At 42.1% G+C, this 23835-nt stretch overlaps 2 protein-coding genes across 11 annotated transcripts in view; one reads left to right on the top strand and one right to left on the bottom strand.

Annotated features, from left to right (window-relative positions):
- LOC111867475 overlaps positions 1-23835 on the top strand; it is a 95204-nt gene that overhangs the window by 59556 nt on the left and 11813 nt on the right. For 2 of the 9 annotated variants that reach the window (XM_023857382.2, XM_023857383.2), the window contains exon 3: positions 23061-23192. In XM_023857382.2, the coding sequence (XP_023713150.1) occupies positions 23068-23192 (125 nt within the window). In that variant the 5' untranslated portion in view covers positions 23061-23067. Of the gene's footprint in view, positions 1-7016; positions 7096-22294; positions 22402-22433; positions 22490-22549; positions 22574-22705; positions 22878-23060; positions 23193-23835 lie in introns of those variants that run through there. The other 7 variants (XM_033752700.1, XM_023857380.2, XM_023857381.2 and 4 more) reach the window with 7 other exon arrangements.
- Positions 15345-22250, bottom strand: LOC111867477 (protein phosphatase 1 regulatory subunit 7). 2 transcript variants are annotated; one of them, XM_023857390.2, is made up of 8 exons: positions 22128-22250; positions 21710-21808; positions 21568-21623; positions 20619-20815; positions 18880-19042; positions 18377-18493; positions 17499-17690; positions 15345-16470 (listed from the first exon to the last, which is right to left on the bottom strand). In XM_023857390.2, the coding sequence occupies exons 2-8, from the start codon at positions 21726-21728 to the stop codon at positions 16297-16299; spliced, it is 918 nt and encodes a 305-aa protein (XP_023713158.1). In that variant the 5' UTR covers positions 21729-21808; positions 22128-22250; the 3' UTR covers positions 15345-16296. The 2 variants fall into 2 exon arrangements, with proteins under 2 accessions (XP_023713158.1, XP_023713157.1); XM_023857389.2 differs by having other exon boundaries at positions 15350-16470; positions 22044-22194.

The following is a 23835-nucleotide window of genomic DNA, read 5'->3' on the forward strand; positions in this document are numbered from 1 at the left end:
ATGCACCGCGACTAATAGTCTATTGTACGTCCTCCTTTGATATTCTACCAGTCGCCATACTCTGCCGATACTGGTGCTCGCTATCAACCCCGTTCAGCCAGCGAGGCTGGCAGCGGTACCCAATCCTTCCCCATCTACCGGAGGCATTGGAAACTACTTGGGCGGGAAACTTTTTGCCTAATTTTGCTCAGAGGTCTCCTAGAGACATGAGGATCTTTTACGACACGGGACCCACGGCTTAAAAGTCCCTCCCGGAGGACTTGTTCCCTGAATTTTTCCCCCCTTAAAAATTCCACGACCTCCGCCGGGTTTGAACCCGCGTACCTTGAGTCATGAGGCGGGAACGTTACCCCTAGACTACGGAGGCCCCTGTAAAAAAAAGACGTGTCTCGGTACACAGGTTGCAGAAGTTTAATGAACCTTGCTTGTACTCCTAATGTATAAATTAAAACTGGGCAGTTTCAAAATGGATGTCTTAATAACTCCCATGACATTAGGATAAGTGAGCTTGCATGCAAGTGTGAACCTAACGATACACACCAGCGTGGCAGTTAATCACCTGACTACATTCTGTGAACATGGCTGAAACAATCATCAAAATGCATCTGCAAATACGAATGAAGTGTTCATTCTTATACGAAGAAGAGCTTCTCTCTTCTTCCTCTGGGGCGCTGCTATCCCAGGTGACAACAATGGCCCGGCTCCGCCTACCGCCATTGTTGTGCGCCCACGTTACAATTTTACGCTCGGAGGTCACATTAAAGGATGTCTCCTAGTTAAACTCTCTCACAGAGACTCGAAGCCGTGACCTCGCCATGACACCCACTGACAACGCGCAGGGTTTAACAACCGCACAGAATAGGCACATACCGAGATTGTTGAGGAGCTGAGACAGATGGCAGCGCTGCTAGGCAGATCTCCTGCCTCTCACAGGGACGAATTCAAACCAACAGACCGAATGGGCTGAAGTTCTGTAACTTTAGAAGGTTTCATTTTAAGCACATTTTAAAACCCAGTGGTAGGTATTTGTACCAACTGCTTTAACATGAAAAACTCTGTGTTCTGCCCACACGGCGTATTTATTTATTTCGTATGATTCTCAGTGTAAACTGAAATTATTTTCTGAACAGTGTTATTCGCTTGGCCGTTGCAGTGGAGAGAGTGTTTTCTGTGCGGTACGAACTAAACTTTAATTATAATGATTTTATTTTCGCTCTTCTTCTGTAAAAACAAGGTTTTGTCCTCCAAGACCCCTTCTGGGATTCAGAGTTGGACCGACCATCTTCGCTTTGGTCTTTAAATATTTTTCTTCCCTTCGTGTTTAGAAGTCCTATGTTGTCCATTCTCAACAGACGGTCCCTCATTGTTGTATGTGTGTTTAGGTACATTCCACGTTGATTGTTTCTTCCTTCTAACATCGTCTCCAGCAAAGCCTCTTCTTGAAATACACAAAAACCATCAGATTTCATTGTTGAACCTACAACCTTTCGATGAGTTTGATTTGTTTCATTCTGGTCCGTCACAATAACAATTACAAATTATAAAACACTCCGTCCAATGTGACCTGTAAGTTTTTTACTACATAAAAACTTAACACCCTTACATGTTTCGGTCTCTGTGGACCATCTTCAGAGGGTAAACATCACTACAAATAGGAAACCACTATCACATAATTTGTTTACACGCAAAGTATGTACACTTATATGTTACAGCACACAGTACACAGAATAGAACATTTCACAAACACAGCAGTTTCCTGGGAATGTAAGTTTTAAAAAAATTGTATAAAATTCCTTGATGCTAATTGTTGCCAAAAAGTATACATTGGCCAAACGGGTAGAAATCTAATAACTAGATGCACAGAACACATAAGAAATATAAGGCTAAACAAAGACGAATCGGCGTTTGCCCAACATATATTAAATAATCTCCATCAATACGGGCCGATGACGGTAATTATGGAAATGGTCGAAAAAGCTAAAGAAGGAGGCATAATGAATATAAAAGAGAACTTCTACATATATCAATTTAATAAATCCAATAAATTGATAGAAGAACAAAAGTATAAAAGAGAAAGTAACAGCCTACCTAGCATGTTCGACCTCATAATACATCATCAGAACACGCCAACATTGACGTCACAAACACAACAAGCATAAATTCATATGACACAACACACTTCTGAACAGTGAAAACAGCACAGCAGCCATGAGCAAACCCTGGACGATATAAAGGTAGGACATAACATATTCTCAAACATATATATATATAGACAGTATTTACATTGAAATAGTAAATACCCATAATATATTTGCAGAACCTCCACATCAAGATAGCCAGGTGGCACAATATCTGCCCCATATAAGGAAGACGATGGGAGGACGAACACGAGCCTGCATGGTTTACGAATTTTAATTATTGACAATCTAAAAAACTTTTAATTAGCATCAAGGAATTTTATACAACTTTTTTAAAAACTTACATACCCAGGGAACTGCTGTGTTTGTGAAATGTTCTATTCTGTGTACTGTGTGCTGTAACATATAAGTGTACGTACTTTGCGTGTAAACAAATTATGTGATAGTGGTTTCCTATTTGTAGTGATGTTTACCCTCTGAAGATGGTCCACAGAGACCGAAACATGTAAGGGTGTTAAGTTTTTATGTAGTAAAAAACTTACAGGTCACATTGGACGGAGTGTTTAATAATTTGTACAACCTTTCCTTTTCCGCGAAATTTCTTCTTGTAATTAAATTCGTATTGTTGAATTTACTAATTGCCCCATTTGTCTCATACAGATGGTATGTTAATAAAACAGCTGAATGTCTTTGTCTGCCCCACAATTTGGCTTCGATCGTAATCACTGCTTCCATCCTCATCATCGTGGATTGGTTTGAGAGCTGGTTTGGAAACGACCAGGAGCTTCACGTCATATATTCTTCTCAGTAATTATTATTTCAGGTTACCTTATCTTGAGGAACTTCATGATTCAAAGCACGATTTCCTCTAAAGGATTGCAACCATTATCTAAGGAAGCACAGGTAGCTGAGTTAGTACACCGACGGCCTGGGTTCGATATCCGGCAGGGATATGAGATTTTTTTTTTCCTCCACAGCGTCCACACAGATTCTGGAGTCCAACCACCTTCCTACTCAATAAGTATAGGGGACTCTGTACCTGGGGTAAAGTGGTGGGAGCGTGAAGCTAAATACTCACTTCCATCTAGTGCCGAGGTGAAGAATGGTAGAGGTTATAACTTCGTTCCAGCATACGTCTTCAGGGACATCTTCACGTTTACCTCACCATCTTGACAGCATGTCACTGTCAGTACTGTGAGGAGCTATGAGCCCAAAGGCCATGTCACGTACTGCTCTAAGCCAGTGATCTGCAAGGTTTGCCTGCTGTTTTGTACGGTTGGTCACTAAACTTAAGGGACTATGTTTGAGAACAGGGTTCTGAGGGGCGTCGATGTGACAGAAAAATGGATAGAAAATGGGGAGCCCCATAAAGTATACTGTGCATTTAATACAGTAAACTATCACTAATCTGGTTACAGTTAATCCGGATGTCGGATAATTCGGGTTTAAATATGAAAAATGAAAACTTTTGTTCACAGTTGAGTACGTACTTTACAAGACACGTGGAATTTAGGAGCAAGAGGGATTACAGCAAGAGAAGTTTCAGACTGTGTTGAGGGCAGCTGGAGAGACTGAAACCACGCAAGAAAATATCCAAGGTTGGCTTGAGCTGAATGAACGAGACACTTGATATCAGCTTCTTGACTATTTACAGTTTTAAATAAAGGCTGTACAGTGAAATTTTTTAATCAGCACTATTTATATCATTACGTTTTCAATTTATTTGTTTTCCAAGTTTTTTATTATCTTTCATGGCTAACATTTGCTTGATTAATCCAGACAAACTCCCCCAATTAATCCGGATTAACGACGGTTCAATATGAGTGGGTTAGGGTCACGGTAACCTACTAGCCTAGAATTCGGAAAGTGCTCTTTTCGCATCTCGGTCGGACACACTGGATATATTGACTGAAGTCATCGTGCTTTTTCTCAGTACCTCCAGGCAAATCTCAGGATAGTACGTATATTACACTACAGCCATGTCCCTTCGAATCCTTCGAAAGTCACTATTCATCAGTCACCGCAGCTTTTGAGGCTAAGCGGTCCGAAACAACCAGTGGGCTACTCATCAGGAAGGGCCTGAAGACTGTCTTGCTTCGTTGAACCACAGGCAGCTTCCCTCAAGGACTGCTGCATGCAATCAGGACACTGACTGTTTGATGTGGTAATGTTCCGAGCGCGGAAGTAACGCCATTGGGAAAGTTCGAACTCGGGACCTAGGCTGTGCAAACATTCACTATTTGTTCCTTTGTTGACTTGCTAGGAGTGACGCACAGCCGACCTTCTTTTGTTTTATCTGACGCGAGTTCCGTTTCCGGTGAACTCCACCCAACAGCACGACATCTTCTTGAAGAAGTCATCCCGCGAAAGCTTTCACAATCTGTCTTCAGTTTCAACACAACCGGGTGTTCCTCATTAAACGTACCGATTCGCATCGCTAAAGCTTGTTTCTATTATCTGTCTTTCTGGGCTCGAACACGGAGCCTACATGTTTAGGTGCTTTACGTATAACTCCATAGAGCAGAGTCCTTCAGACGATAATAGTTGCTCAGCTGGTAAAATAATTCCTCGTGTTTTGTGGAACCCGAATTTTCATTACCGTGTTCACAACATTCGGCCATTGATCTATCCTGAGCCAGATGAATCCAGTCCACATCATCATATCCTATATATTTAGGATGAACTATATCTTAATATTAGTTTCCCATATAATTTACACCTTAATCTCCTATGATCGATCGTCTATTCATGATTCCTAACTAAAATTTTGTATGCACTTCTCAGTTTACCAGTCTACTACAAGCCCATCCTACCTCATCCTCCTTGATTTCATCTCCCTAATAATATTTCTTGAAGAGTACAAATGTAGTTTCCTCCATCCTCCCTCCAAATATTCCGCTTCGTGTCCGGTTCTCAAACACGGTCAGTCTGCTCCTTTTCCTTTAATCCGCGAGACCGAGTTTCACGCTCACACAGAGCAACAGGCAAAGCTACAGTTCTGCGTGGTTACGTGTTTAGGCTGCAGACTGAACTGGATTGAGCAAGAATTGCAGCTTTGTGAAGCTCCTCCTTATGCAATTATCTCTATTCCCCAGTCCAGTAATCTCTTCAGCGGTCATATGGGCGTTCACTGTTACTCCGTGGGTCGGAGCGAAAGCGAAGGTTTACGTCAGAGGTGGATCATGGAGGTAAAGCTCCACACACTTCAGACTTGGGCTCAGGCTAAAGCGCCGGCTGCTGATGGCGAACAGACCAATCTGAGCAGCGTCTGCCGGGAACTGAAGCCCTGACGCCCGGTAAGAGAGGATGCCTGAGCCTCGCGGCATCGCAGCGTAAGCATGTCCCCAATGCTGCAACACCGCCCAGGTGTCAGGGGTTCAAGCAACAGGAGGGTGGAGCTGATCACTCGCCTATGTCTAGTGTCGAGGTAGAGGAGAGGATCCATATTGTGGTTGTCTGGGATGACACCGTGTAGTCTGGTTCAGAGGAACATACTTCCCCCATTTTCGTGGAGCACCGCCATGGAAGGGGGACTAGAAAATCTACTTTGCAGATGTTCTTTCTAATCGTTCTAGAGTATCCAGATGCAAAAATACATTCCTAAACATAATCTTTATATTTTCTGTATTTCCTTCTTATTTATATTTTGTTCTCTGTCCCCAAATCTAGAATATTTCGGAACGACAGTAAGTAAGTAAGTAAAGTAAAGGTATCCCTGTAACAGGCCATGTAGGCCCATAGGGTTGTGAGATGATGAGGTTCCCACATTTTCTAGACAATCAGCTCATAGATGGCGGTAAGTTGTCAGCCCTACGAGCCGGCCACCCTTTACCCCAAGAATATTTCTACAATATTCCTGGTACTCAAATCTGTTAGAGGCTGAGTCGACCCCAGGGCCATAGTGCGACTGGAAGGATTAGGTCAATTGAAAAAAAAATCCAATGATCTCATCGGGACTTAAACCCGCGACCTTCTGGCTTGTATGAAATCAAAATTTCATTCAGAAGGAAATCACGAGGAGACTGAATTCGGGTAATGCTTACTACCGTTCAGTCCAGAACCTTTTGCCCTCTAGCCTGCTGTCTAAGGACATAAGAATTACAGTATATAGAACTATAATTTTGCCTGTGGTTCTGTATGGGTGTGAAACTTAGTCTCTGACATAAAGGGAGGAACATAGACTGAGGGTTTTTGAGAACAGGGCGCTAAGGAGAACATTTGGATCGAAGAGAGATGAAGTGACAGGAGGTTGGAGAAAACTGCATAATGAGGAGCTTCTCCAAGTTGTAATTAGAATGATCAGGTCAAGAGGATGAGATGGGCAGGGTATGTAGCAAGGGATGGGGAGAAGAGGAATGCATACAGGATATGTTGAGAAAGCCAGAAGGAAAGAACCCACTAGGAAGATCAAGATGTAGGTGGGTGAACAATAATAAAATGTATCTTAGAGAGATACTATGGGATGGTATGGATTGGATTGACATGGCTCAGGATAGGGACCAGTGGAGGGCTGTTGTTAACACAGTAATGAACTCTCAGGTTCCATAAAATGTTGGGAAGTTCTTGAGTATCTGCACAAGTGATTGCTTCTCAAGAAAGGCCCAGCTCCTGTACTTCCCAAAATCTAGGGGTGGGGGTCCCACCCAACCCCGCCGTCGCCCATGAGTACCACCTACAAGACTCACGGCGTCGTAACTCAAGATCTCGGTACGAAGTGAAATGCGGTTTACACGTCGCGTGCTGACCTCAGCTCAGGTCAGCTCAGCTTACTTGTGCGCTGTCACACTGTCATCAGTTGGCACGCCTGCGCATGCGTCACAGTTCGCAGAACATGCATCTCTTGTTTTATTCATGGTGGCCTGACCCACCCGTGTGGAATCTCAGCTCAGTGCGGGGCAAGTGATGAGCAAAAGTTCTCATGCGGATAAATACGGATGGAGCGTGAGCTTGTATCGAGGTAAAACTTCATGGCGCCACAGCACGATAGCTGCAATTATTTTTTTAATTAGCTTAGTGGGGGGTGGAGTCTAGCTGGGTCCATTCGGCACGGTGGCCACTGATTGGCCTATTGTAGCCTTCCCCGGGTGATTGTGATGATGGAGAATTTGGTGGAATGAAGATTGGCAGGGTAAACCGAAGTACTCGGAGAAAACCTGCCCCAGCGCCACTTTGTGCACCTCAAATCCCACTTGACCAGACCCGGGATCGAACTAGGGCCTCCGCGATGGGAAGCCAGCGCCTAACCGCTTGAGCTATGGCACGGCCCCACGATAGCTGCAAAGAAAGTATTCAGTTCTGTCCCACATGTTCAGCCATTCACAACAAAAGCGGAAGTGAGCACTTTCAGTTCAGAGTGTGCAGGGTAGAATTTCGGCTTGCAGACTGGCTATCACAACAGAGTTATTTGCGATTTTCTCAGTCCCTTCAGGCATATGCCGGGAGCAACCTTAAATTAGACCACGACCACATACGTTTACACTTTTTCCAATTCATTATTCACCAATCAACGCTGTATAGCACGACCCATCAAAAGCGTCGTTAAGTAAACTAAGAATAAATAAACAAACGGAAGAATTACGCCCTTTGTACTGCATTGGTGTCAAACCTGGTCCCCCACATCTGGGAAGGGCAAGGAGATGAAAATATATGGTTCTAAAGGACAAGATGTAACTGAACAACAGGATGGAGGAAATTACATTGTGAGAAACTTCTCTTCGTCTATTACTCTCAGATTAATTCGGCTAAATAAATACGCATACACTTAACGGACATGGCAAACATATGAATTGGATACAAAATGTTATTTAGGAAACTTTATGAGAAGAGACAAAATTGGAATGTAGGATTGTATTGTAACGCATATGCCCATTGCTAGGCAACGACTCGGTAAACAAGCCCGCAACAAATACGCAACCAACAATAGAGTAGCCTAATTGCTATGCAATGTCCGCAATACACGAACGCAACAATAGAAAATGTGTTGTAGGAGGTGTTCTCTATGTGGGTCCGCGCCATGCCCATTGCTAAGCAACGAGTCAGAAAACACGTTCCAACGAATATGCAACAATTTCCCAACTTGAGGCTATAGAACTAGAAGCTAACAATAAATGAGAGTTCGCTTGTAAATAAATGTACTTAGTGACAATAGACTAATACTATCGACTATGACTGACAAATGACAGACCCGACCTCTCGTCAGAGAGGGCGCCCAACATGGACAGGACTGTAACTTTCATTTTAGAAGTAATATCTAGTCATGAGTCCCAGCCGGGGCTCGACACCAAGACAGACAGACTGACTGACTTTAACTTGAGCCAGAGTTCGCGATTTATACATGATTTTCAAAATTCCGTACGTATACGATTATATGTATAACAACATTATTCAGGCAACAGGCAGAAGTAATACAAAATCACGATAACGAAAATGTTCGCAGTGTTGGACAAGGCGAAGCCCGGCATAGAAAGTATAAGAGGCTAAAAATTGGTGGCGGTCAAGCATAGGACCGTTCAAGTGACTAGACTGCCGTTGTAGCGGAAGCTACTAGAAATAAGGAAAAATCTGCTGTACTGAGCCTGGACTGACAGAAGCCTTGTATATATTGTATATATATTTTTAACATGTAAAATGTAAACATCTTTTACGTTATGACAAATGACTTACTAATGCAGACAATGACTCTGACAAAAAACAAACCCGTCCTCTCGTCAGAAAGGGCGCCACACAATAACAAGCCTATAACTGTCAAACAATACTGGTGCTCGACCGTCAGTCGCAATGTGACTTTGACTTTGACTTCGTTAAGTCAGACGTGTGGAGGCGGGGTCAAATACCTCAACCGTGACCCTGCGAGTCGCAGGAGGCGACGAAAAGGGAAGTCTCAAATCTGAGACAATAAAATATGGTCGCGAGTCTCAAGGGACTCGGACCCGAGAGAGACTGCGCTGGCAAGAACCAGCAACATACAAGTATACAGAAGACAGACCCGTCGTCTCGTAAGAGAGGGCGCCCAACAAAAATAAAACCGTAACTGTCAAACATGGGCCCCAGATAGGGTTCGACACCAAGACTTATTGAATGCTCAGTCGCAATGTGACTTTTGTCTTTGGCTAGACGGAGTGGTAGAGTCACCAATCGGAATTGAGGGAGTCGGCAGTTGAAAGTAATGGTGAGAAATTAGACTGTTCTAAGAAGACTTAACGTGTGAATGGGCTGTACATATGCCGTAGTTAAGTGATATTTAGCGGCCTCCATAGTCTAGGGGTAACGTTACCACCTTATGACTCAAGGTGACTCGTGGAATTTTTAAGGGCGGAAAAATTCAGGGAACAAGTCCTCCGGGAGGGACTTTACGCCGTGGGTCCCGTGTCGTAGATTTACGGCACGTAAAAGAACCTCATGTCTCTAGGAGACCTCTGAGCTAAATTTGGCCAAAAAGTTTCCCGCCCAAAGTAGTTTCCAATGCCTCCGGTAGATGGGGGAAGTATTAGATACCACTGCCAGAGGAGGGGGACCTCTCTGACAGAAAGGGACTAACTATTAGATACCACTGCCAGTAGAAGGTTGGAACCTCGCTGGCAGAAATGGGCTGATAGTAAGCACCAGTACTGGTAGGGTATGGAGACAGTAGAAATTAAAAGGGGAACGCACAACGGACCAATAACTGGTCTAAGTGCATGGGGAAGCCCACCCCCTCAGTACTGAATACTGAATAAGTGATATTTGAAGTTACAGTGAGACTGTGATAAATCCGTTGCCGTGAAATGGATAGTGAGGACTAGTGCAAGCACACCGAAAAGTTTCAGTGTGGAACAAAAATCAGCACGAGTGTTTTACTTAGCTGCAGTTACAACTTGTGAGTCATCAATGAATCCAATTATCAAACTGAACCCCTTCTATAGTCACTAAAACATGTGACAGTATTAAAAAATTAAAATTTGTGGAGATGTTAGGCGTAACTGGATTGAGCTGGCACGATATATGGTCCAATATTTAGGTTCTATAAGAACTGTGAATTGCTGGATAATCTGTACAAATGCCATATTTAGTGTATAGTGTGTGTGTCTGTGTGTGTGGTCGTGCAAGGAATTGAACCCAGCCCTGCAAGTATGGATGTGTCTGAAACAGAACAGTCAGGGGCCACATGTTTACAGAGACCTACAGAACTGCAGATGCAATTTTGTTGCAACAGGACACCTCCAGACACATTCTAACACATCACAATTAAAGTTTCTCTGAGTACAAATTGTTCTGAGACAATGGGAGGTTTCAAAGTCAACCCCTTTTTCATATTCTCCAATTGGGAGTATGTACACCAATTTCCCAGTCGCACACCTCATCGGTCTCAAACCCATTTAATGAACAGTAAAAAAAAAGTAAAAAGTAAAGCTGTCCTTGTAACAGGCCATGGAGGCCCATAGGGTTGTGAGACGTTAAGGGTTCCACTTTATCTAGACAATCGGCTCAAAGATGGCGGTAAGGTTATCAGCCTTATGTGCTGGCCGCGCTTTACTTCCCAGGAAAAATATTTAATTAATTCCTGGTACTCATTTCTGTTAGAGACTGAGTCGACCCCAAGGCCACAGTGCGACTGGGAGGTTTAGGTCAATTGAAAAAAATCTAATGACCTCATTGGGACTTGAACCCGCGACCTTCCGTCTTCTAGCATAGTGCCCCCTCACCATTTAAAGCACAGTGGTTATTAAATGCACCACTTGTTTTAACAACAAAAACTGTTATTTCTGCCACATTGTATTTATGTGTCTCATAGGATCCTTACAGTAAACAGCAAATTGTTTACTTAAACAGCTTTAACTGGTTGGATTTATAACGGTGAAACTTGCTGTCTGTGAGGTGGGAACTGATTTTCGGTGAATGCTGCATGGCTGTCAGTTGCAGTCCTAAGGATTCCTTGAGTATCAAGAATATGCCATCCAGAAGAATGTTGCACACAAAAGGTCTAGAACTTAATATGGTATATAAGTTTATGTTAAGTATCAGTGGTATATGCAACGAGTTCTCTCTGCAATATGATATAGTTTGACATTCATGTAAACTGTGGTTGTAACTGTTTGGTAGGGATTAAAACAAATTCTCCTGACCACTTTTAGCCCCTGATAGATGAATATGGAGTACTGTGGAATGATAATTGGCAGGGGAAAACGCTTGGAAAGAAACCTGCCCCAGTGCCATTTTCTCCACCACAAATCCCACATGAACCTTCACACTGAGAACTCAGTCAGGACTTCCACACTTCAAAATTAAAAGTTCCATAAGGATCCTATGATGTGACTAGCAGGTTCGTCTGAAATTTTGGTATCTTATATTCCAGTAGACAGTGGGCCGTGCCATAGCTCAAGCGGTTAGTCGCTGGCTTCCCATCGCGGCGGCCCGGGTTCGATCTCGGGGTGTGGTCAAATGGGATTTGTGGTGGACAAAGTGGCACTGGGGCAGGTTTTCTCAGAGTACTTCGGTTTCCCCTGCCAATCTTCATTCCACCAACTGCTCCGCAATCACCCTCACCTATCATCTTGGGCTGGTACAATAGGCCAGAAGTGGCCGCAGTACAAGGGACTTAGTCCTGGGTTCCATCCCAGAGTAGTCCATCTGGGGTTTGTGGTGGACTAAGTGACACTGAGGCAAGATTTTCCCTAAACACTTTGGTTCACCACTGCCAGTTATCATTTGGACAATGTTGCTAGCTTTTTTGTTATCAGGAGCTGGTACAATAGGTCCATGCGATGCCATAGTGTTGTAGAAATGAATTTCAAAACACATAAAATTAGGTGAACATCATGCGAAGAGATAATTTGGTAGATCAAGAATTTTTTTTTTTTTGGAACTACAGCCCCAGTGGGCCTAGGCCTACCTCCATGAACTCCGTTCACTTCCGTTTTTCTAGATCTTACACATTCGGTAGGACTCCTTGGGTTGGTGATCAGCTCGTCACAAGGCCTCTACCTGTATACAAACACAGAAAAACGCACACACACAAACTAAATATCCATGCCCTGAGTGGGATTTGAAACCACAATCCCAGTTTCCAAGCGAGCGAAGACAGTACATGCCTTAGACCGCTCGGCTACCGTGACTGGCCCAGATCAAGACATTGGTCACAGAATATTAAAATGGATCTTCCAGATAATACCTGTGAAGATATTAACATGGATTTAATTTATTCAAAATAGTGGAGGACAGGATTTTGTGACAGTTGTAATGAATATTAATTGTTTGATCAGCAGCTCAACAAACACCTCAAAGCATGGACTTGGATAGGATAGTTGCCACCTCTGCCAGTGGAAACCCACAACACTCCACTTACCTCTGCAGTAATCTTGCAGCTCTTCACAAATGCTGCCAAACAGCACACTACCATTATTTCTTGAGAGCATATTGCCTCTGTTTTCAGGGAGTAGCATCTACCAGACCGCATGGTGTCTTAACCAGACCACAATATGAAGTGAATTATGGCTTACATTTTATGAGCTCAGCCCAGCTCAGCTTACCTGTTTTGTACTGTCATACTGTTGTCAGTTGGCATACTTGGGCACTACTCACAGTTTGCAGAACCTGCTCTGTAAGAAATCTGGCTGTGCTTGCAGACAATTTAAACACAATCATCATTCCAGCATCCAGAAACTCTACAGAACACAGTCTTCTCATCTCCCTGAGTATTTGCTTCTTATGATTTGTACCTTACTTTCTTTCATAAGTAAAATGGCAGGCTTCTGGAATAATGATGCCTTTTAAATGTTATTCCAACTGACTGATTTGCATAAACATCTGGTATGAATGTAAGATTTTAGGTTTCACGGTTTTTCGATGAGTTTTGTGGTCCTGTGTAAGCATCTGCGGGACCCACCTGGAACAAACTTTGCGATAATCCAGCTTCCCCACCATCGTTTCCAATGCATTACAGCTGATAATAAGCCATGCACATAGTTCCCTGGTCGTTATCTGCCGATCTGTATGGATGACCTGATCGAGGCGCTGTTCATTGTGAGGACTGGCAGCTGAGCAGGGATGCCCAGGGCGTGGCTTATCATGCACTTCACTTTCGCCAGTGTTGAAACGCACTACCCACTGCCTCACTGTGCTGACATCCACTGTATCGTCTCCGTACACCTTTAGCAAGCGTCGATGGATGTCAATGGGTGCAATTTGTTTGTCAGTGAGAAATTCAATAACACATCTCTGTTTCATATGCACCTCTATGTCAGACGCCATTTTGGCAGACTGCTCTGCTGTCACTATCTGTCACACGACAACCAAACTAACAGTACATTGACGGAAAGGTTCAACCTTTACTACAACACCACCAACATCCAGCACATATGTTACATATGAACACAAAAAATAAGGGGCATTATATACAGAATGCCTTTTGTAAAAGAACAAATGGAAGCTGTGTAAACATTTTCTGACAGCTTTCAATTCGACAGTGATAATGAATGGAACACTGAGCCTAGAAGTATGAAATTTTATATAACTGTTATTCTTGGTTTATTCAACAATGCTCAGACTATATAACACTGAATGACAGATAATAGAGGAATTGTAAACTGAAAATGATGGCCCAATTTGAAGTACTATCCTGGTATTTCTCTGGAGGGAGTGAAGAAAACTAATACATTGGTCTGTGAGATTTGAACCATGGCCTTCCAAATAAAGCAGTTGTACCACCCACTGAATCATAGAAATTTTAAGCAAAGCAGATTATAACCAGGGCAAAATCATGACATAAAGATAGCTACTAGATCCTTTGAAAATGTGGTACATTTCAAATATTTGGGAACAACAGTAACAAATCAGAATTTGATTCAGGAGGAAATTTAGAGGAGACTGAAGTCAGCTAATGCTTGCTACCATTCGGGCAAGAACCTTCTGTTTCCTTGTCTGCTGTCTAAAACAAAAAAATTGGAATATATAAAACTATAATTTTGCCTGTGGTTCTGTATGTGTGTGAAACTTGGTCTCTGACATGAAGGGAGGAACATAGTCTGAGGGTGTTGAGGATATTTGGACCAAAGAGAGATGAAGTGACAGGAGGTTAGAGAAAACTGCATATGAGGAGCTTCATAATTTATACTGTTCTCCAAGTATAATTAGTATGATCAAGTCAAGGAGGAGCTGGGCAAGGAATGTATGGCATGGATGGGGGAGAGGAGGAATGCATACAGGATACTGTTGGGAAAGCCAGAGGGAAAGAGACCACTAGGAAGACCAAAATGTAGGTGGGTGAACAATAATAAAATGTATCTTAGAGAGATACGATGGGATGGTATGGATTGGATTGACCTGGCTCAGGACAGGGACCAGTGGAGGGCTCTAGTGAACATGGTAATGAACCTTCGGGTTCCATAAAATGCTGGAAGTTCTTGAGTAGTGCACAATTGGTGGCTTCTCAAGAAGGGCTTAGCTCCATCAATGAGTGAGTGGTTGATTATAATCATTCCTACAAATTATGAAAGCATAAAATATTGTTTGTAAGTCAACAGTGGCAAATGTACAAATATTATGTTTCTGGACATTAGCCATCATTCTGTCGTTCTCTAAAAACACTGTCGTGTTTATATTTGAAAACAAATGTGTCACCTGCCCACAACGCTGAGGTTATAAGTGACAAATTTAATGTAAACTGAATCTGTACTCAGAAACAGTTCTTCAAAAATCAGAAATGAAGACAACAATAATGATAATGGCAACAACATGCAACATATTTACAATTACACCATAAAAGTGGGAGGGGGATTTCTGACCTGTAGGAGTTAATCCTACAACATATGAACCCAGTGTGCTAACCCAAGAGATAAACTGAATTTTAATGTTGGATTACAAACTATATTTAACATCAAGAACAGTAGATATGCAGCCCCAGAGAAGTCTGTGCAGTAAAGAAGTAGACTTCACAGCTTCCATCTTGAACTTTTCCTTTAATGCTACTGTACCCCACTTTTTCCTTCTATTGCTAGTGGGGTGGGACTAAGTCCCTTGTACTGCGGCCACTTCTGGCCTACTGTACCAGCCCCAGATGATAGGTGAGGGTGACTGTGGAGCAATTGGTGGAATGAAGATTGGCAGGGGAAACTGAAGTACTCGGAGAAAACCTGCACCAGCGCCACATTGTCCACCACAAATCCCACTTGACCAGACCCGGGATCGAACCCGGGCTGCGCAGTGGGAAGCCAGCAACTAACCACTTGAGCTATGGCACGGTCCCTGTACCCCACTTTCCATGATGCTTTTTTTTTTTTTCAGTTCCTTCTGCAGTGTTGCCTAAAATTAATTACTGATGACAATTATTATAGTGTTGTTCACTTCAAAAGTAGAAGGCCAATCAGGCCAACTGTCTGTCTCATGAAATGCATCTAGGTTGATGTTAATTTTGTGGGCCACTCTTGTGCTTTCAGAGGATGATGTGAGTCCATCGTGTTCTTCATAAATTTCAATTTTCTGAGTCCAGGGGATAAGAATGTTTTAAGAAATTGGCTTATGATAACCAGGATGTTATTCTGCATAACTACTGTTACATATAGACCCTTTGCTCATTAATAAGACACAAAAGTGCAGTCCTACATCTTACAGATGATAAGTTTCAACTGAATTCAAGTCCAGTGTCAGGGAAAGATGTGTGAGCTGTGAGCGAATCACAATCTTTCATTTTCAGTGTGTCTTCCTGCTCCTTATTATGCACTGTCTTCTCTTGCCACACTTACTCCACTCAACCCAATGCTCAGGTCTAAAACATCAGACAGCGTTCAAGCAAGCTTCGTGTTAATACAAATTCTACCTCTAAATGGTTCCTTCCCCCTAAATGTTGATCTGTATTTATCTCTGTGAAATGTAGGCCAAAAGCTACAAATATCCTGGTCACTGTGCCCAGTGAGCTCTGCTGCAGAGTCATCTGCCTGGTAAAGAAACCACACACATTTCTAAGATTAAAGAGCATTTACTTTTTTGAAATAACTGTGCACACAATTAATTATTATAAGACATGTGAAGTCAGCTAGACATTACAACTGGTCCTCAGAAAAGAGGCAGCACACATCTTCTTCTTCTTCTGCACCAACAACACTGTCAATCTGCGATATCCCTGCATTAGCCATAAGGTTGGATTGGTGTAGCGTGCACTGCAATTGCTCTAAGAATGGCGCAATGTTCACCTGCACAGTGTCGCGTCAATCTGGGACAGCCAGGGTAACATGATCTTGAGCTTGCGTCGATAGCTGGGGTCGCTGGCTACTGGGTTGTGCTCCAAGTAGACAGTGACTAGCTTCTTATTGCTGGTGAGATTCTGTACACTTGTCCAGTCACCCACCAAGTTATCATTAAGCTGCAACATACATTTCAACCTGCTTCTAGTACACTTTGGAGAAATGAAAAACAGAGTACTATCTCAACTTATGGTCAGACATCCGAAAGGTGAGGGACGTGACACAATATCGTTTGATAGATACACACCGTTTCAGAGGAACCTGTTCCTTCCATATTTAGGGTACAAGAGGTAGCCAAGAAAATATGAATAGTGTCATGCAGTAGGGGGGGCTGGAAAATGGGCTACAGGCAAATCAGTGAGAAACAGTGGCTCTGAAAAGGGTTGTTCCGTCTCCAGAGGAAAGGAAGAAGTGTAAACGACAGAAGGGAAAAAAGATTAAAAAAACAAGGAAAGATAAGGGGGAAAACTTACAAGGAAGGAAGAAGGAAAAAATGAGCAGGGAAAATGGAAAGTAAATGGGAGACAAAATTGAAAGATGCCTGACAGCAGTGCATATGTAGCACTTTTACGTTACAATTTCATTTACAAGAAATTCTGGTTGAGAAATCTAACAGGAAAATATGAATTTGGACATAGACTTAGACAGAAAGATAATATTAAATTGGATCTGGAGAAAATATCTGTGAGACAGTGAAATGGTTCTGTATTCAGATCCAGTGGAGGTCTTAAGAGATAAAAATGAGAGTGAACCTTTGCTTTCCATCGTGGCAAGTGGCGTCTTCATCAGTTAATCAATGTATAAAGCAGTTCAGGCTCAATGCAACACATTTTAAACTAATTTAAGAGTTCTGCTACTCATGTTTGCCCTGGCATCCCCACAACTGCACATGAGCACTATGGGGTGAAAGATTTTAACGCACAACTTGTAAGCCTAAGGCATCACACTTAGATTTCAACACGATTTAATGTTCCATCATTTTCATCATAAAATTATAGGTTGTGAATCATACCATATCAACTACTGGTGATGTGTGGCGATGGAGAAGGGCTAACATTTGTGCAGAGGAAGTCCAAAGTCCGGATGTGTGCTGATTCATACAGGATATGTAGTGATACTGTCAAACATTAACAAAAGGTCTTCTCACCCAAAACTCCTCCAGTTTGCTGAGGTGTTCAATATTCTCAATAACTCGGATCTTGTTGCTGGCCAGATCAAGGGTCGATATCTCCACATTTCTCTCCAGGCCCTCTATCTTTGTGAGTCCATTTTCAGACAGGTACAATTGGTCAAGCAGTGTCAGGCTGTCCAAGTTCTCAATTTTTGTCAGGCGATTACTCTGCAGACAGACACCAACTGACTGATTGACTAACTAACTGCATAGAGTCCTTTTTTAAGTGCTGGTAGCCAATCAAAAAAGAAATTCACAAGCCCACTACCGGACCCCACCTCTTTAGCTCCTGTCCCTCTTTTGCCTGGTCTTGCAGGTGATCTCTTCCTGCAGATTGTGTAACTCAAACTTTGCACCTCCTCATAAATGCTAAAGAAAATTCACTGTTTATAACTAGAGGTAACTATCAGCTTGCCCATGATAAAGACGAAGCCTAATTCTTAAGCTTGGCAGTGGATAGAGATGAGAGATCAGCTACATTTCCTGGCTGCTTCACCCCTGGGGAATGAGACCTCTGTACCTATATTGTAGGAGACTGGGTGAGGCCACAAAGCCAGTCTGGGCATTGTGAAAAAGAAAGCAACCTATTGCCCCTGCTGGGAATTGAACCCAGTTCCTTGGTCATCTGACCCACAGTCTAACTGTTATAATGGCTGAAGTATCCTCGCTCCCCATAATAAATAAGTCACATCGTTATTTCAATATAGGTTATATTACAAAAAAAAAAGGTGCAGAAAATGGGGACTTCTGGCAGACATACACAGCTCTGACATATAAACTGCAAGTGATGAAACTTACAAGTCTGTTCTCATCCAGACTGTACTGTAGGTGCGATTGACAGCAATGCCACCTACCTGAAGACTGAGCATCTCTAGCATCTTCAGTGAATCCAGGTTTTCAATTTTTGTGATCTTGTTTTTCCCAAGGTATAGGCATTTCAAGTTCTCAAGTCCTTCCAAGTTCTCAATAACCTGTAACAGTTGTAGGACCACAGAATGACAGCTCGTGACAGTGCGCTCAGTCCCACTAAAGGCCCAAACAGTTTCATGGTAATGGACGGTAGAGAGTGCAGTCTTCTGGGTTGCAAGACCACTGATTCAGAGGATCTTATCACTTCTGTCTTCAGAGTAAAAAAGTAAGCCTTAATGTCTGCTTCTGCTGGTTTCTTGCTTGGTTTACTCTTCAATCCTGAAGATGGAGGTGACGTGTTCCTCTGCAGTGCACAGAGTCGCAACTCAGAAGACCACACACTTCTTCACATTCGCTGCTATGAGGACCTCACATTCAGCACAGGGTTGCAAAGTGTTTACTGAAAGGTTAACAGCACAAGTGAGGTAACGAAATGTGTTCCACTTGCCCGTATCTTATTATCACCCAGCTCCAGCAGCGTCAGGTCCTTAAGATGGCACAGATTCTGAATATGCGAGATCTTGTTCGCACAGAGAAAGAGCTTCTTCAACTTGTGTAGTTGGTCCAGCCCCTTGATCTCACGCAGACGGTTGAATGACACATCCAGAATTCTACAACACAGGACTCAAACGTAATCCACATGACACACTAGAGTTGTGAAAATCCACTTACACAGATTAATATTAATTCCAGTGAACTGGTCATTTGTGACCCAACACAGTAAATAAAATCAGTCCTAAACTGACTTAATGTTAATTTGGTAGTAGAATTTCCTTTACCAGATGCAACAGACACATAGCTACTACATCACATGAAGGAAGGTTGGTATTGAGAGATATGAAACAACCTGAGGTCCACCCATCTATGCATGTCAGGGTTCACAGTGTGCTCACCTAGTCTAGAAATTCCCCCAAATCTTACGAAACCTCATGGTTCACTGTCATCATCACAAGCGTCTGCCAGTGGTGCCAGATGAATCCAGTCCAGATCCTTATACACCTTTTCTTCAAGATCCTTTTCAGTACTATTCTTCTATCTATGTATAGGTCTTCCAAACTAAAATTGTATATTTATTATCTCTAATTTATGCTACATGCCCTGTTTCTAATTCTCCTTGATGTGATCACTGTAATAATATTCCGTGAACAGTACAAATTAAGAAGCTCCCCATTATGAAATCCTCTCCAAGCTCCTCTTGCTGCTTCCTCCCTCTTAGGCCCAAATGTTCTCCTCAGCACCCTGCTCTTGTTCTGAGGTTTTCATGACCAATATCTAATGTTTAATTTGATGTGGCTGAACTCTGAAAGCCAAAATCACAGCCTCAATCTATCTCCTTGTCTTAATGTGGGAGACCAAAAGGTAGAATCATATTCTGTGTGCATATTTTAATCTTCATGTTTTTATCTAGCAGCTCAAACAAGAAAAGACTGTGAACCGAGTAGCAGAAAACATTCCCTGAATTTAATTTGGCATATGTTTTGTGTGTTTGGAGCCCATTGGACAGACAATGGCAGGTAACCTGCACCAGTTGTAAAGTTTCTCATTGCATGATATACTGCATTCACCACTAACTTCATCCCTTTTAAGTTAAAATACCTTCCTAACATTTTGTGTTCTCAGGAGCTGAGACAGCTCAGTTGGTACAGTGACCGATTATGCTATGGGCTGGACGACCGAGAACCGAGGAACTGTTCAATTCCTGGCAAGGGCAAGAGACTTTTCTTTCAATTTTTTCGCTTATTGGGGGGGGGGGGGGGGGGGAGTCCAGCTGGGTCCACTCGGCACGGTGGTCATTGATGTCTCTCCACAGTGCCCAGACTGGCTCTGTGACCCAACCAGCCTCCTGCCCACTGAGCAATGAGGGGCCTCTATCCCCAGGGGTAAAGCAGTTGGGGCATGAAGTTGATGAGTCATGTCCAGCTAGTGCTGAGGTTAAGAATGGTGGAGCTACACCTCCACCCCCCATATGTCTCCATGGCGTTGTGGTTAATGACTTAAGGAAAGGGATAGCTTTACCTTTCTTACCTGTAATGTATGCCCTTCCCTCAAAGAGGGCATGTTTCACAATCATAAAAACACAACAGAACAACATTTCTTGAACAGCAGCAAGCAATTATTTCTTTCCAATCTGCAGCCTTACCAGTTTCAGTTGCACTGCAAAATGTTTTACAAAAGTAAAAAGCTTACTCAAGATTCACAAGGCTGTCCAAGTTTTCTAGGGTGGTGATCTGGTTATCATACAGCTCCAGTTCTTTCAATGTCACCAGTGATTCTAGATTCTCTATCTTTTTGATCAGGTTCCAGCGAAAGTACAGGCGCTCCACCTTGGTGAGTGGTTCCAAATTTTCCAGCCGCCCTATCTTCTGGTGGTTCATGTCTAGTTCCTGGTTCATCACAGAACACAGTAACAGTGTGAAAATCTGCTGCAATTTAGCGCATGAGTGCCCAAGCCATAATAACTACTGTCTGACAGACTGGTACAGGTACTTTCACATACATTCCAATATATGTACACAGAGTTTACATGTGAATAAGTGAAGCTTTGAGTATCCTATATTAAAGGGACTTTGCATGCCCAGAAAATGATCAAATGTCTAAGCCTACAATGTGAGGTTAAACAATCAAAGTTCTGTGAGTTGGGTATGACACTCAAGCATGTCAAAATTCAAACAATGGATGTCAAATAACATGCAAATGATTCCTGATTACATTTATTAATATGTACAGGAAAAGAAGGCTGTTCTTTATTTGGCAACTCCTCAAAATTCAATCAGTTGACATTTTCTGTTGATACAGAAATTCAGGGATAAAGTTTAAATTCAGTAGTCTTCCAGGTTTCGTCAAAGAGTTAAAACTGTTAAAAATTGTACATTTTTGTTCGTATATATAATCATGTGCTTAAAGTATAATATTTGAACTAAACAAATTGAAAGAAAGGAGTGCACATATGAAGAGACATTTACCTGTGGGCCCTATAATAAAGATGAAGCTGTACAATGGTTACAAGCTTCAGTTGTCCTATTAGCAACTCATTTCATTAAAGGAGTTCATCAGTTTCAGTGATGACAACTAACCATTTATGTTTGGAAACAATTAGATTTATCATAGCACCATAGCTACACAGATATTTACGTACCTCAGTGTCTGGATCAACTATGATGATCTCTTTAGTTTTCTCTCCTTCATTTCCACCTGTAACACAGTTCTTTGTAAGCATTTCTTGTTCTAGCTCACACTACCACCTTCACATAGGTACATTTTCTTAAGCATTGACTCACGGTCATCTGTTTCTTCCATGCCAGGGCATGTTTCAATACTGACTGACGACTGCAGTCCTGGATTTGTCTCTTTAGTACTGACATCATCTGGAGGAGATTCTGCAAAACTCTCAGTAATAAATAATTACATTTGCATACATCTCAAATTTTGAGGAACTGAAATTTCACTTTAAATATAAAAGTACAATTTCAAATGTCATACATCTTGTGGTTCTAAACTTCAACAAGTTTTCCCTTCGGGAACCAAGAAATATAGGTTAGGGTTGCACAATTACTCAAAACAGAAATTCCGGGCCCGTGTTCTTAAACGTATGATATGAATTTCACTCGTTACCTGCCATTGTTGTGTAGTTATTCTACAAAGAATCACAGCTCACATTCATAAATTACGAGTCGATGAAAATCCAATCTAACTTACTAATTACTATCACCTCCTTCAATACAATACTGACGTTTCCGACCGTTTCCGACCATTTCCGACGCTTCCGACGAGTGTACCAAGCTCCAGATCTCCAAATTATCCCGCAAAGGGAATATTGAGAATTTCATGTAGGATAATGAGTAATTGGTGGCCATGTCACCCATGATTCCGTATTACATTCTGAGCGGTAACTTTGTGTCGTCATGTTTTAAGCTCTGTGCATTTTTCTTTCAGTATGTTTTAAGTAGCTTATCCATTTGTTTATTTTAAGGTAATAAAATAGTAGTTAATAATATACCACAATAGGAATCCATTCAGAAGAAAGTGTGACGTGTCGTATATTATGTTGCAACATCCAGGTCAGGTTATGTTTCTCAATAGCACGTTTTCGAGCGGTACTTTTTCGTAAGGTTGCCCATTTAAAATGAACCGGCCTCGCAAAGGTGTGTTCGATAAAGTAATGTATGACAGAATATCCAGGAAGTAAGCGAGGGCAATCAGTCGGCTAACTGTAATTACTTGTAACTTAGTGGAGGTGGTGTTCACTGCCATCAACACCACGGTCATTTCACGTGACAGCAGGATTTGTCATAGGAATACATTTAGAAGAATATACCCCAATAACAAAATACATTGCAGTAAATTGCATAAATAAGCTGTACACTGCAATTGAAACACGTTTTATATGAACTCAATGTACAAATTTTGAAACTATTTTCTGGGTTCTGACACTTAGCAGTCTGGCAGGTGGTTATATATATTTTGCATGATCATGTGATTCCATCAGTATTGAATTATTCAGTACACCTTATCTTAAGCAGAAACCTGGGTGTAGGGCAGTCAGTTTTTGTCATATTTGATAAGGCAGAGCAAAGGGTTAAACTGCTTCTTTTAGTACTCTCTTATTAGTGTATGTGTGTGATGTTTCAGGCCAGGCATGGAACAACCTGAAACTTCAGTACTGACAGAGAAACAGGAAAGATTTGCGCTGTCAGGCAAGAAGAATAAGAAGAGGGACAGACATGGCCACACTGTGATTGCTTCACCATATGATCCTTATTGGTTCGTATACTGTTGAATGATGTTTGGTCTTAAATTGTGGCTTCTGGCTGTTTGTTGGATACACATGGGTTCAAAATGATTTTGATGAAATTGTGTACACTCATTATTGAATTTTTGAGCAGTGCTTAATATTTGTCTGAATTCAGCACAGTGGGATTCAAATTTACATAAAGGCTTGGATATAAATTTGAGATATAATTCGGTAAATTTTTAATAATTTGAAAGGAAAGCTTCAGACATTTTCTTCATACAGTGAATTGAGACAGCAGCCATTGTGGGAGCTGGAAACAGATTCATACAGAAACATTTTTAGCCTATTGAAAACACTACCACTGCCCTCCCAATATATATGATGGGGTACCCAAAAGAAACTGAACTAATTTTTTTGTGGGCAGAGCTTTTGTAGTACCGCGTTTTGCCGCTATGAGCGCATAGAGCTAACATTCCTGAGTCGATAAGCCGACTACCGTTGCTTCAGAAGGTAAGGACTAGTTTCAGCAGAGTTTATAGTGACAACTGTTTTGTGTGATCGTCATTTTTGCAATGGCTGATTTTCGTGAACAGCGTGCGGCAGTGAAATTCTGCCTTTTGCTCGGGAAAAGTGGAACAGAAACTATTGAAATGTTAAAAACGGCGTACAAGG

This window comes from Cryptotermes secundus, unplaced genomic scaffold (assembly GCF_002891405.2).
Source record: "Cryptotermes secundus unplaced genomic scaffold, Csec_1.0 scaffold843, whole genome shotgun sequence".
Taxonomy (NCBI): domain Eukaryota; kingdom Metazoa; phylum Arthropoda; class Insecta; order Blattodea; family Kalotermitidae; genus Cryptotermes; species Cryptotermes secundus.

Coding starts and splice junctions, on each gene's coding strand:
- LOC111867477 (XM_023857389.2), bottom strand. Junction 18,494..18,879: donor TGGGTGATAATAAGATACGG/GCAAGTGGAACA, acceptor CAACTGTTACAG/GTTATTGAGAACTTGGAAGG. Junction 17,691..18,376: donor TAGAGATGCTCAGTCTTCAG/GTAGGTGGCATT, acceptor GTCTGTCTGCAG/AGTAATCGCCTGACAAAAAT.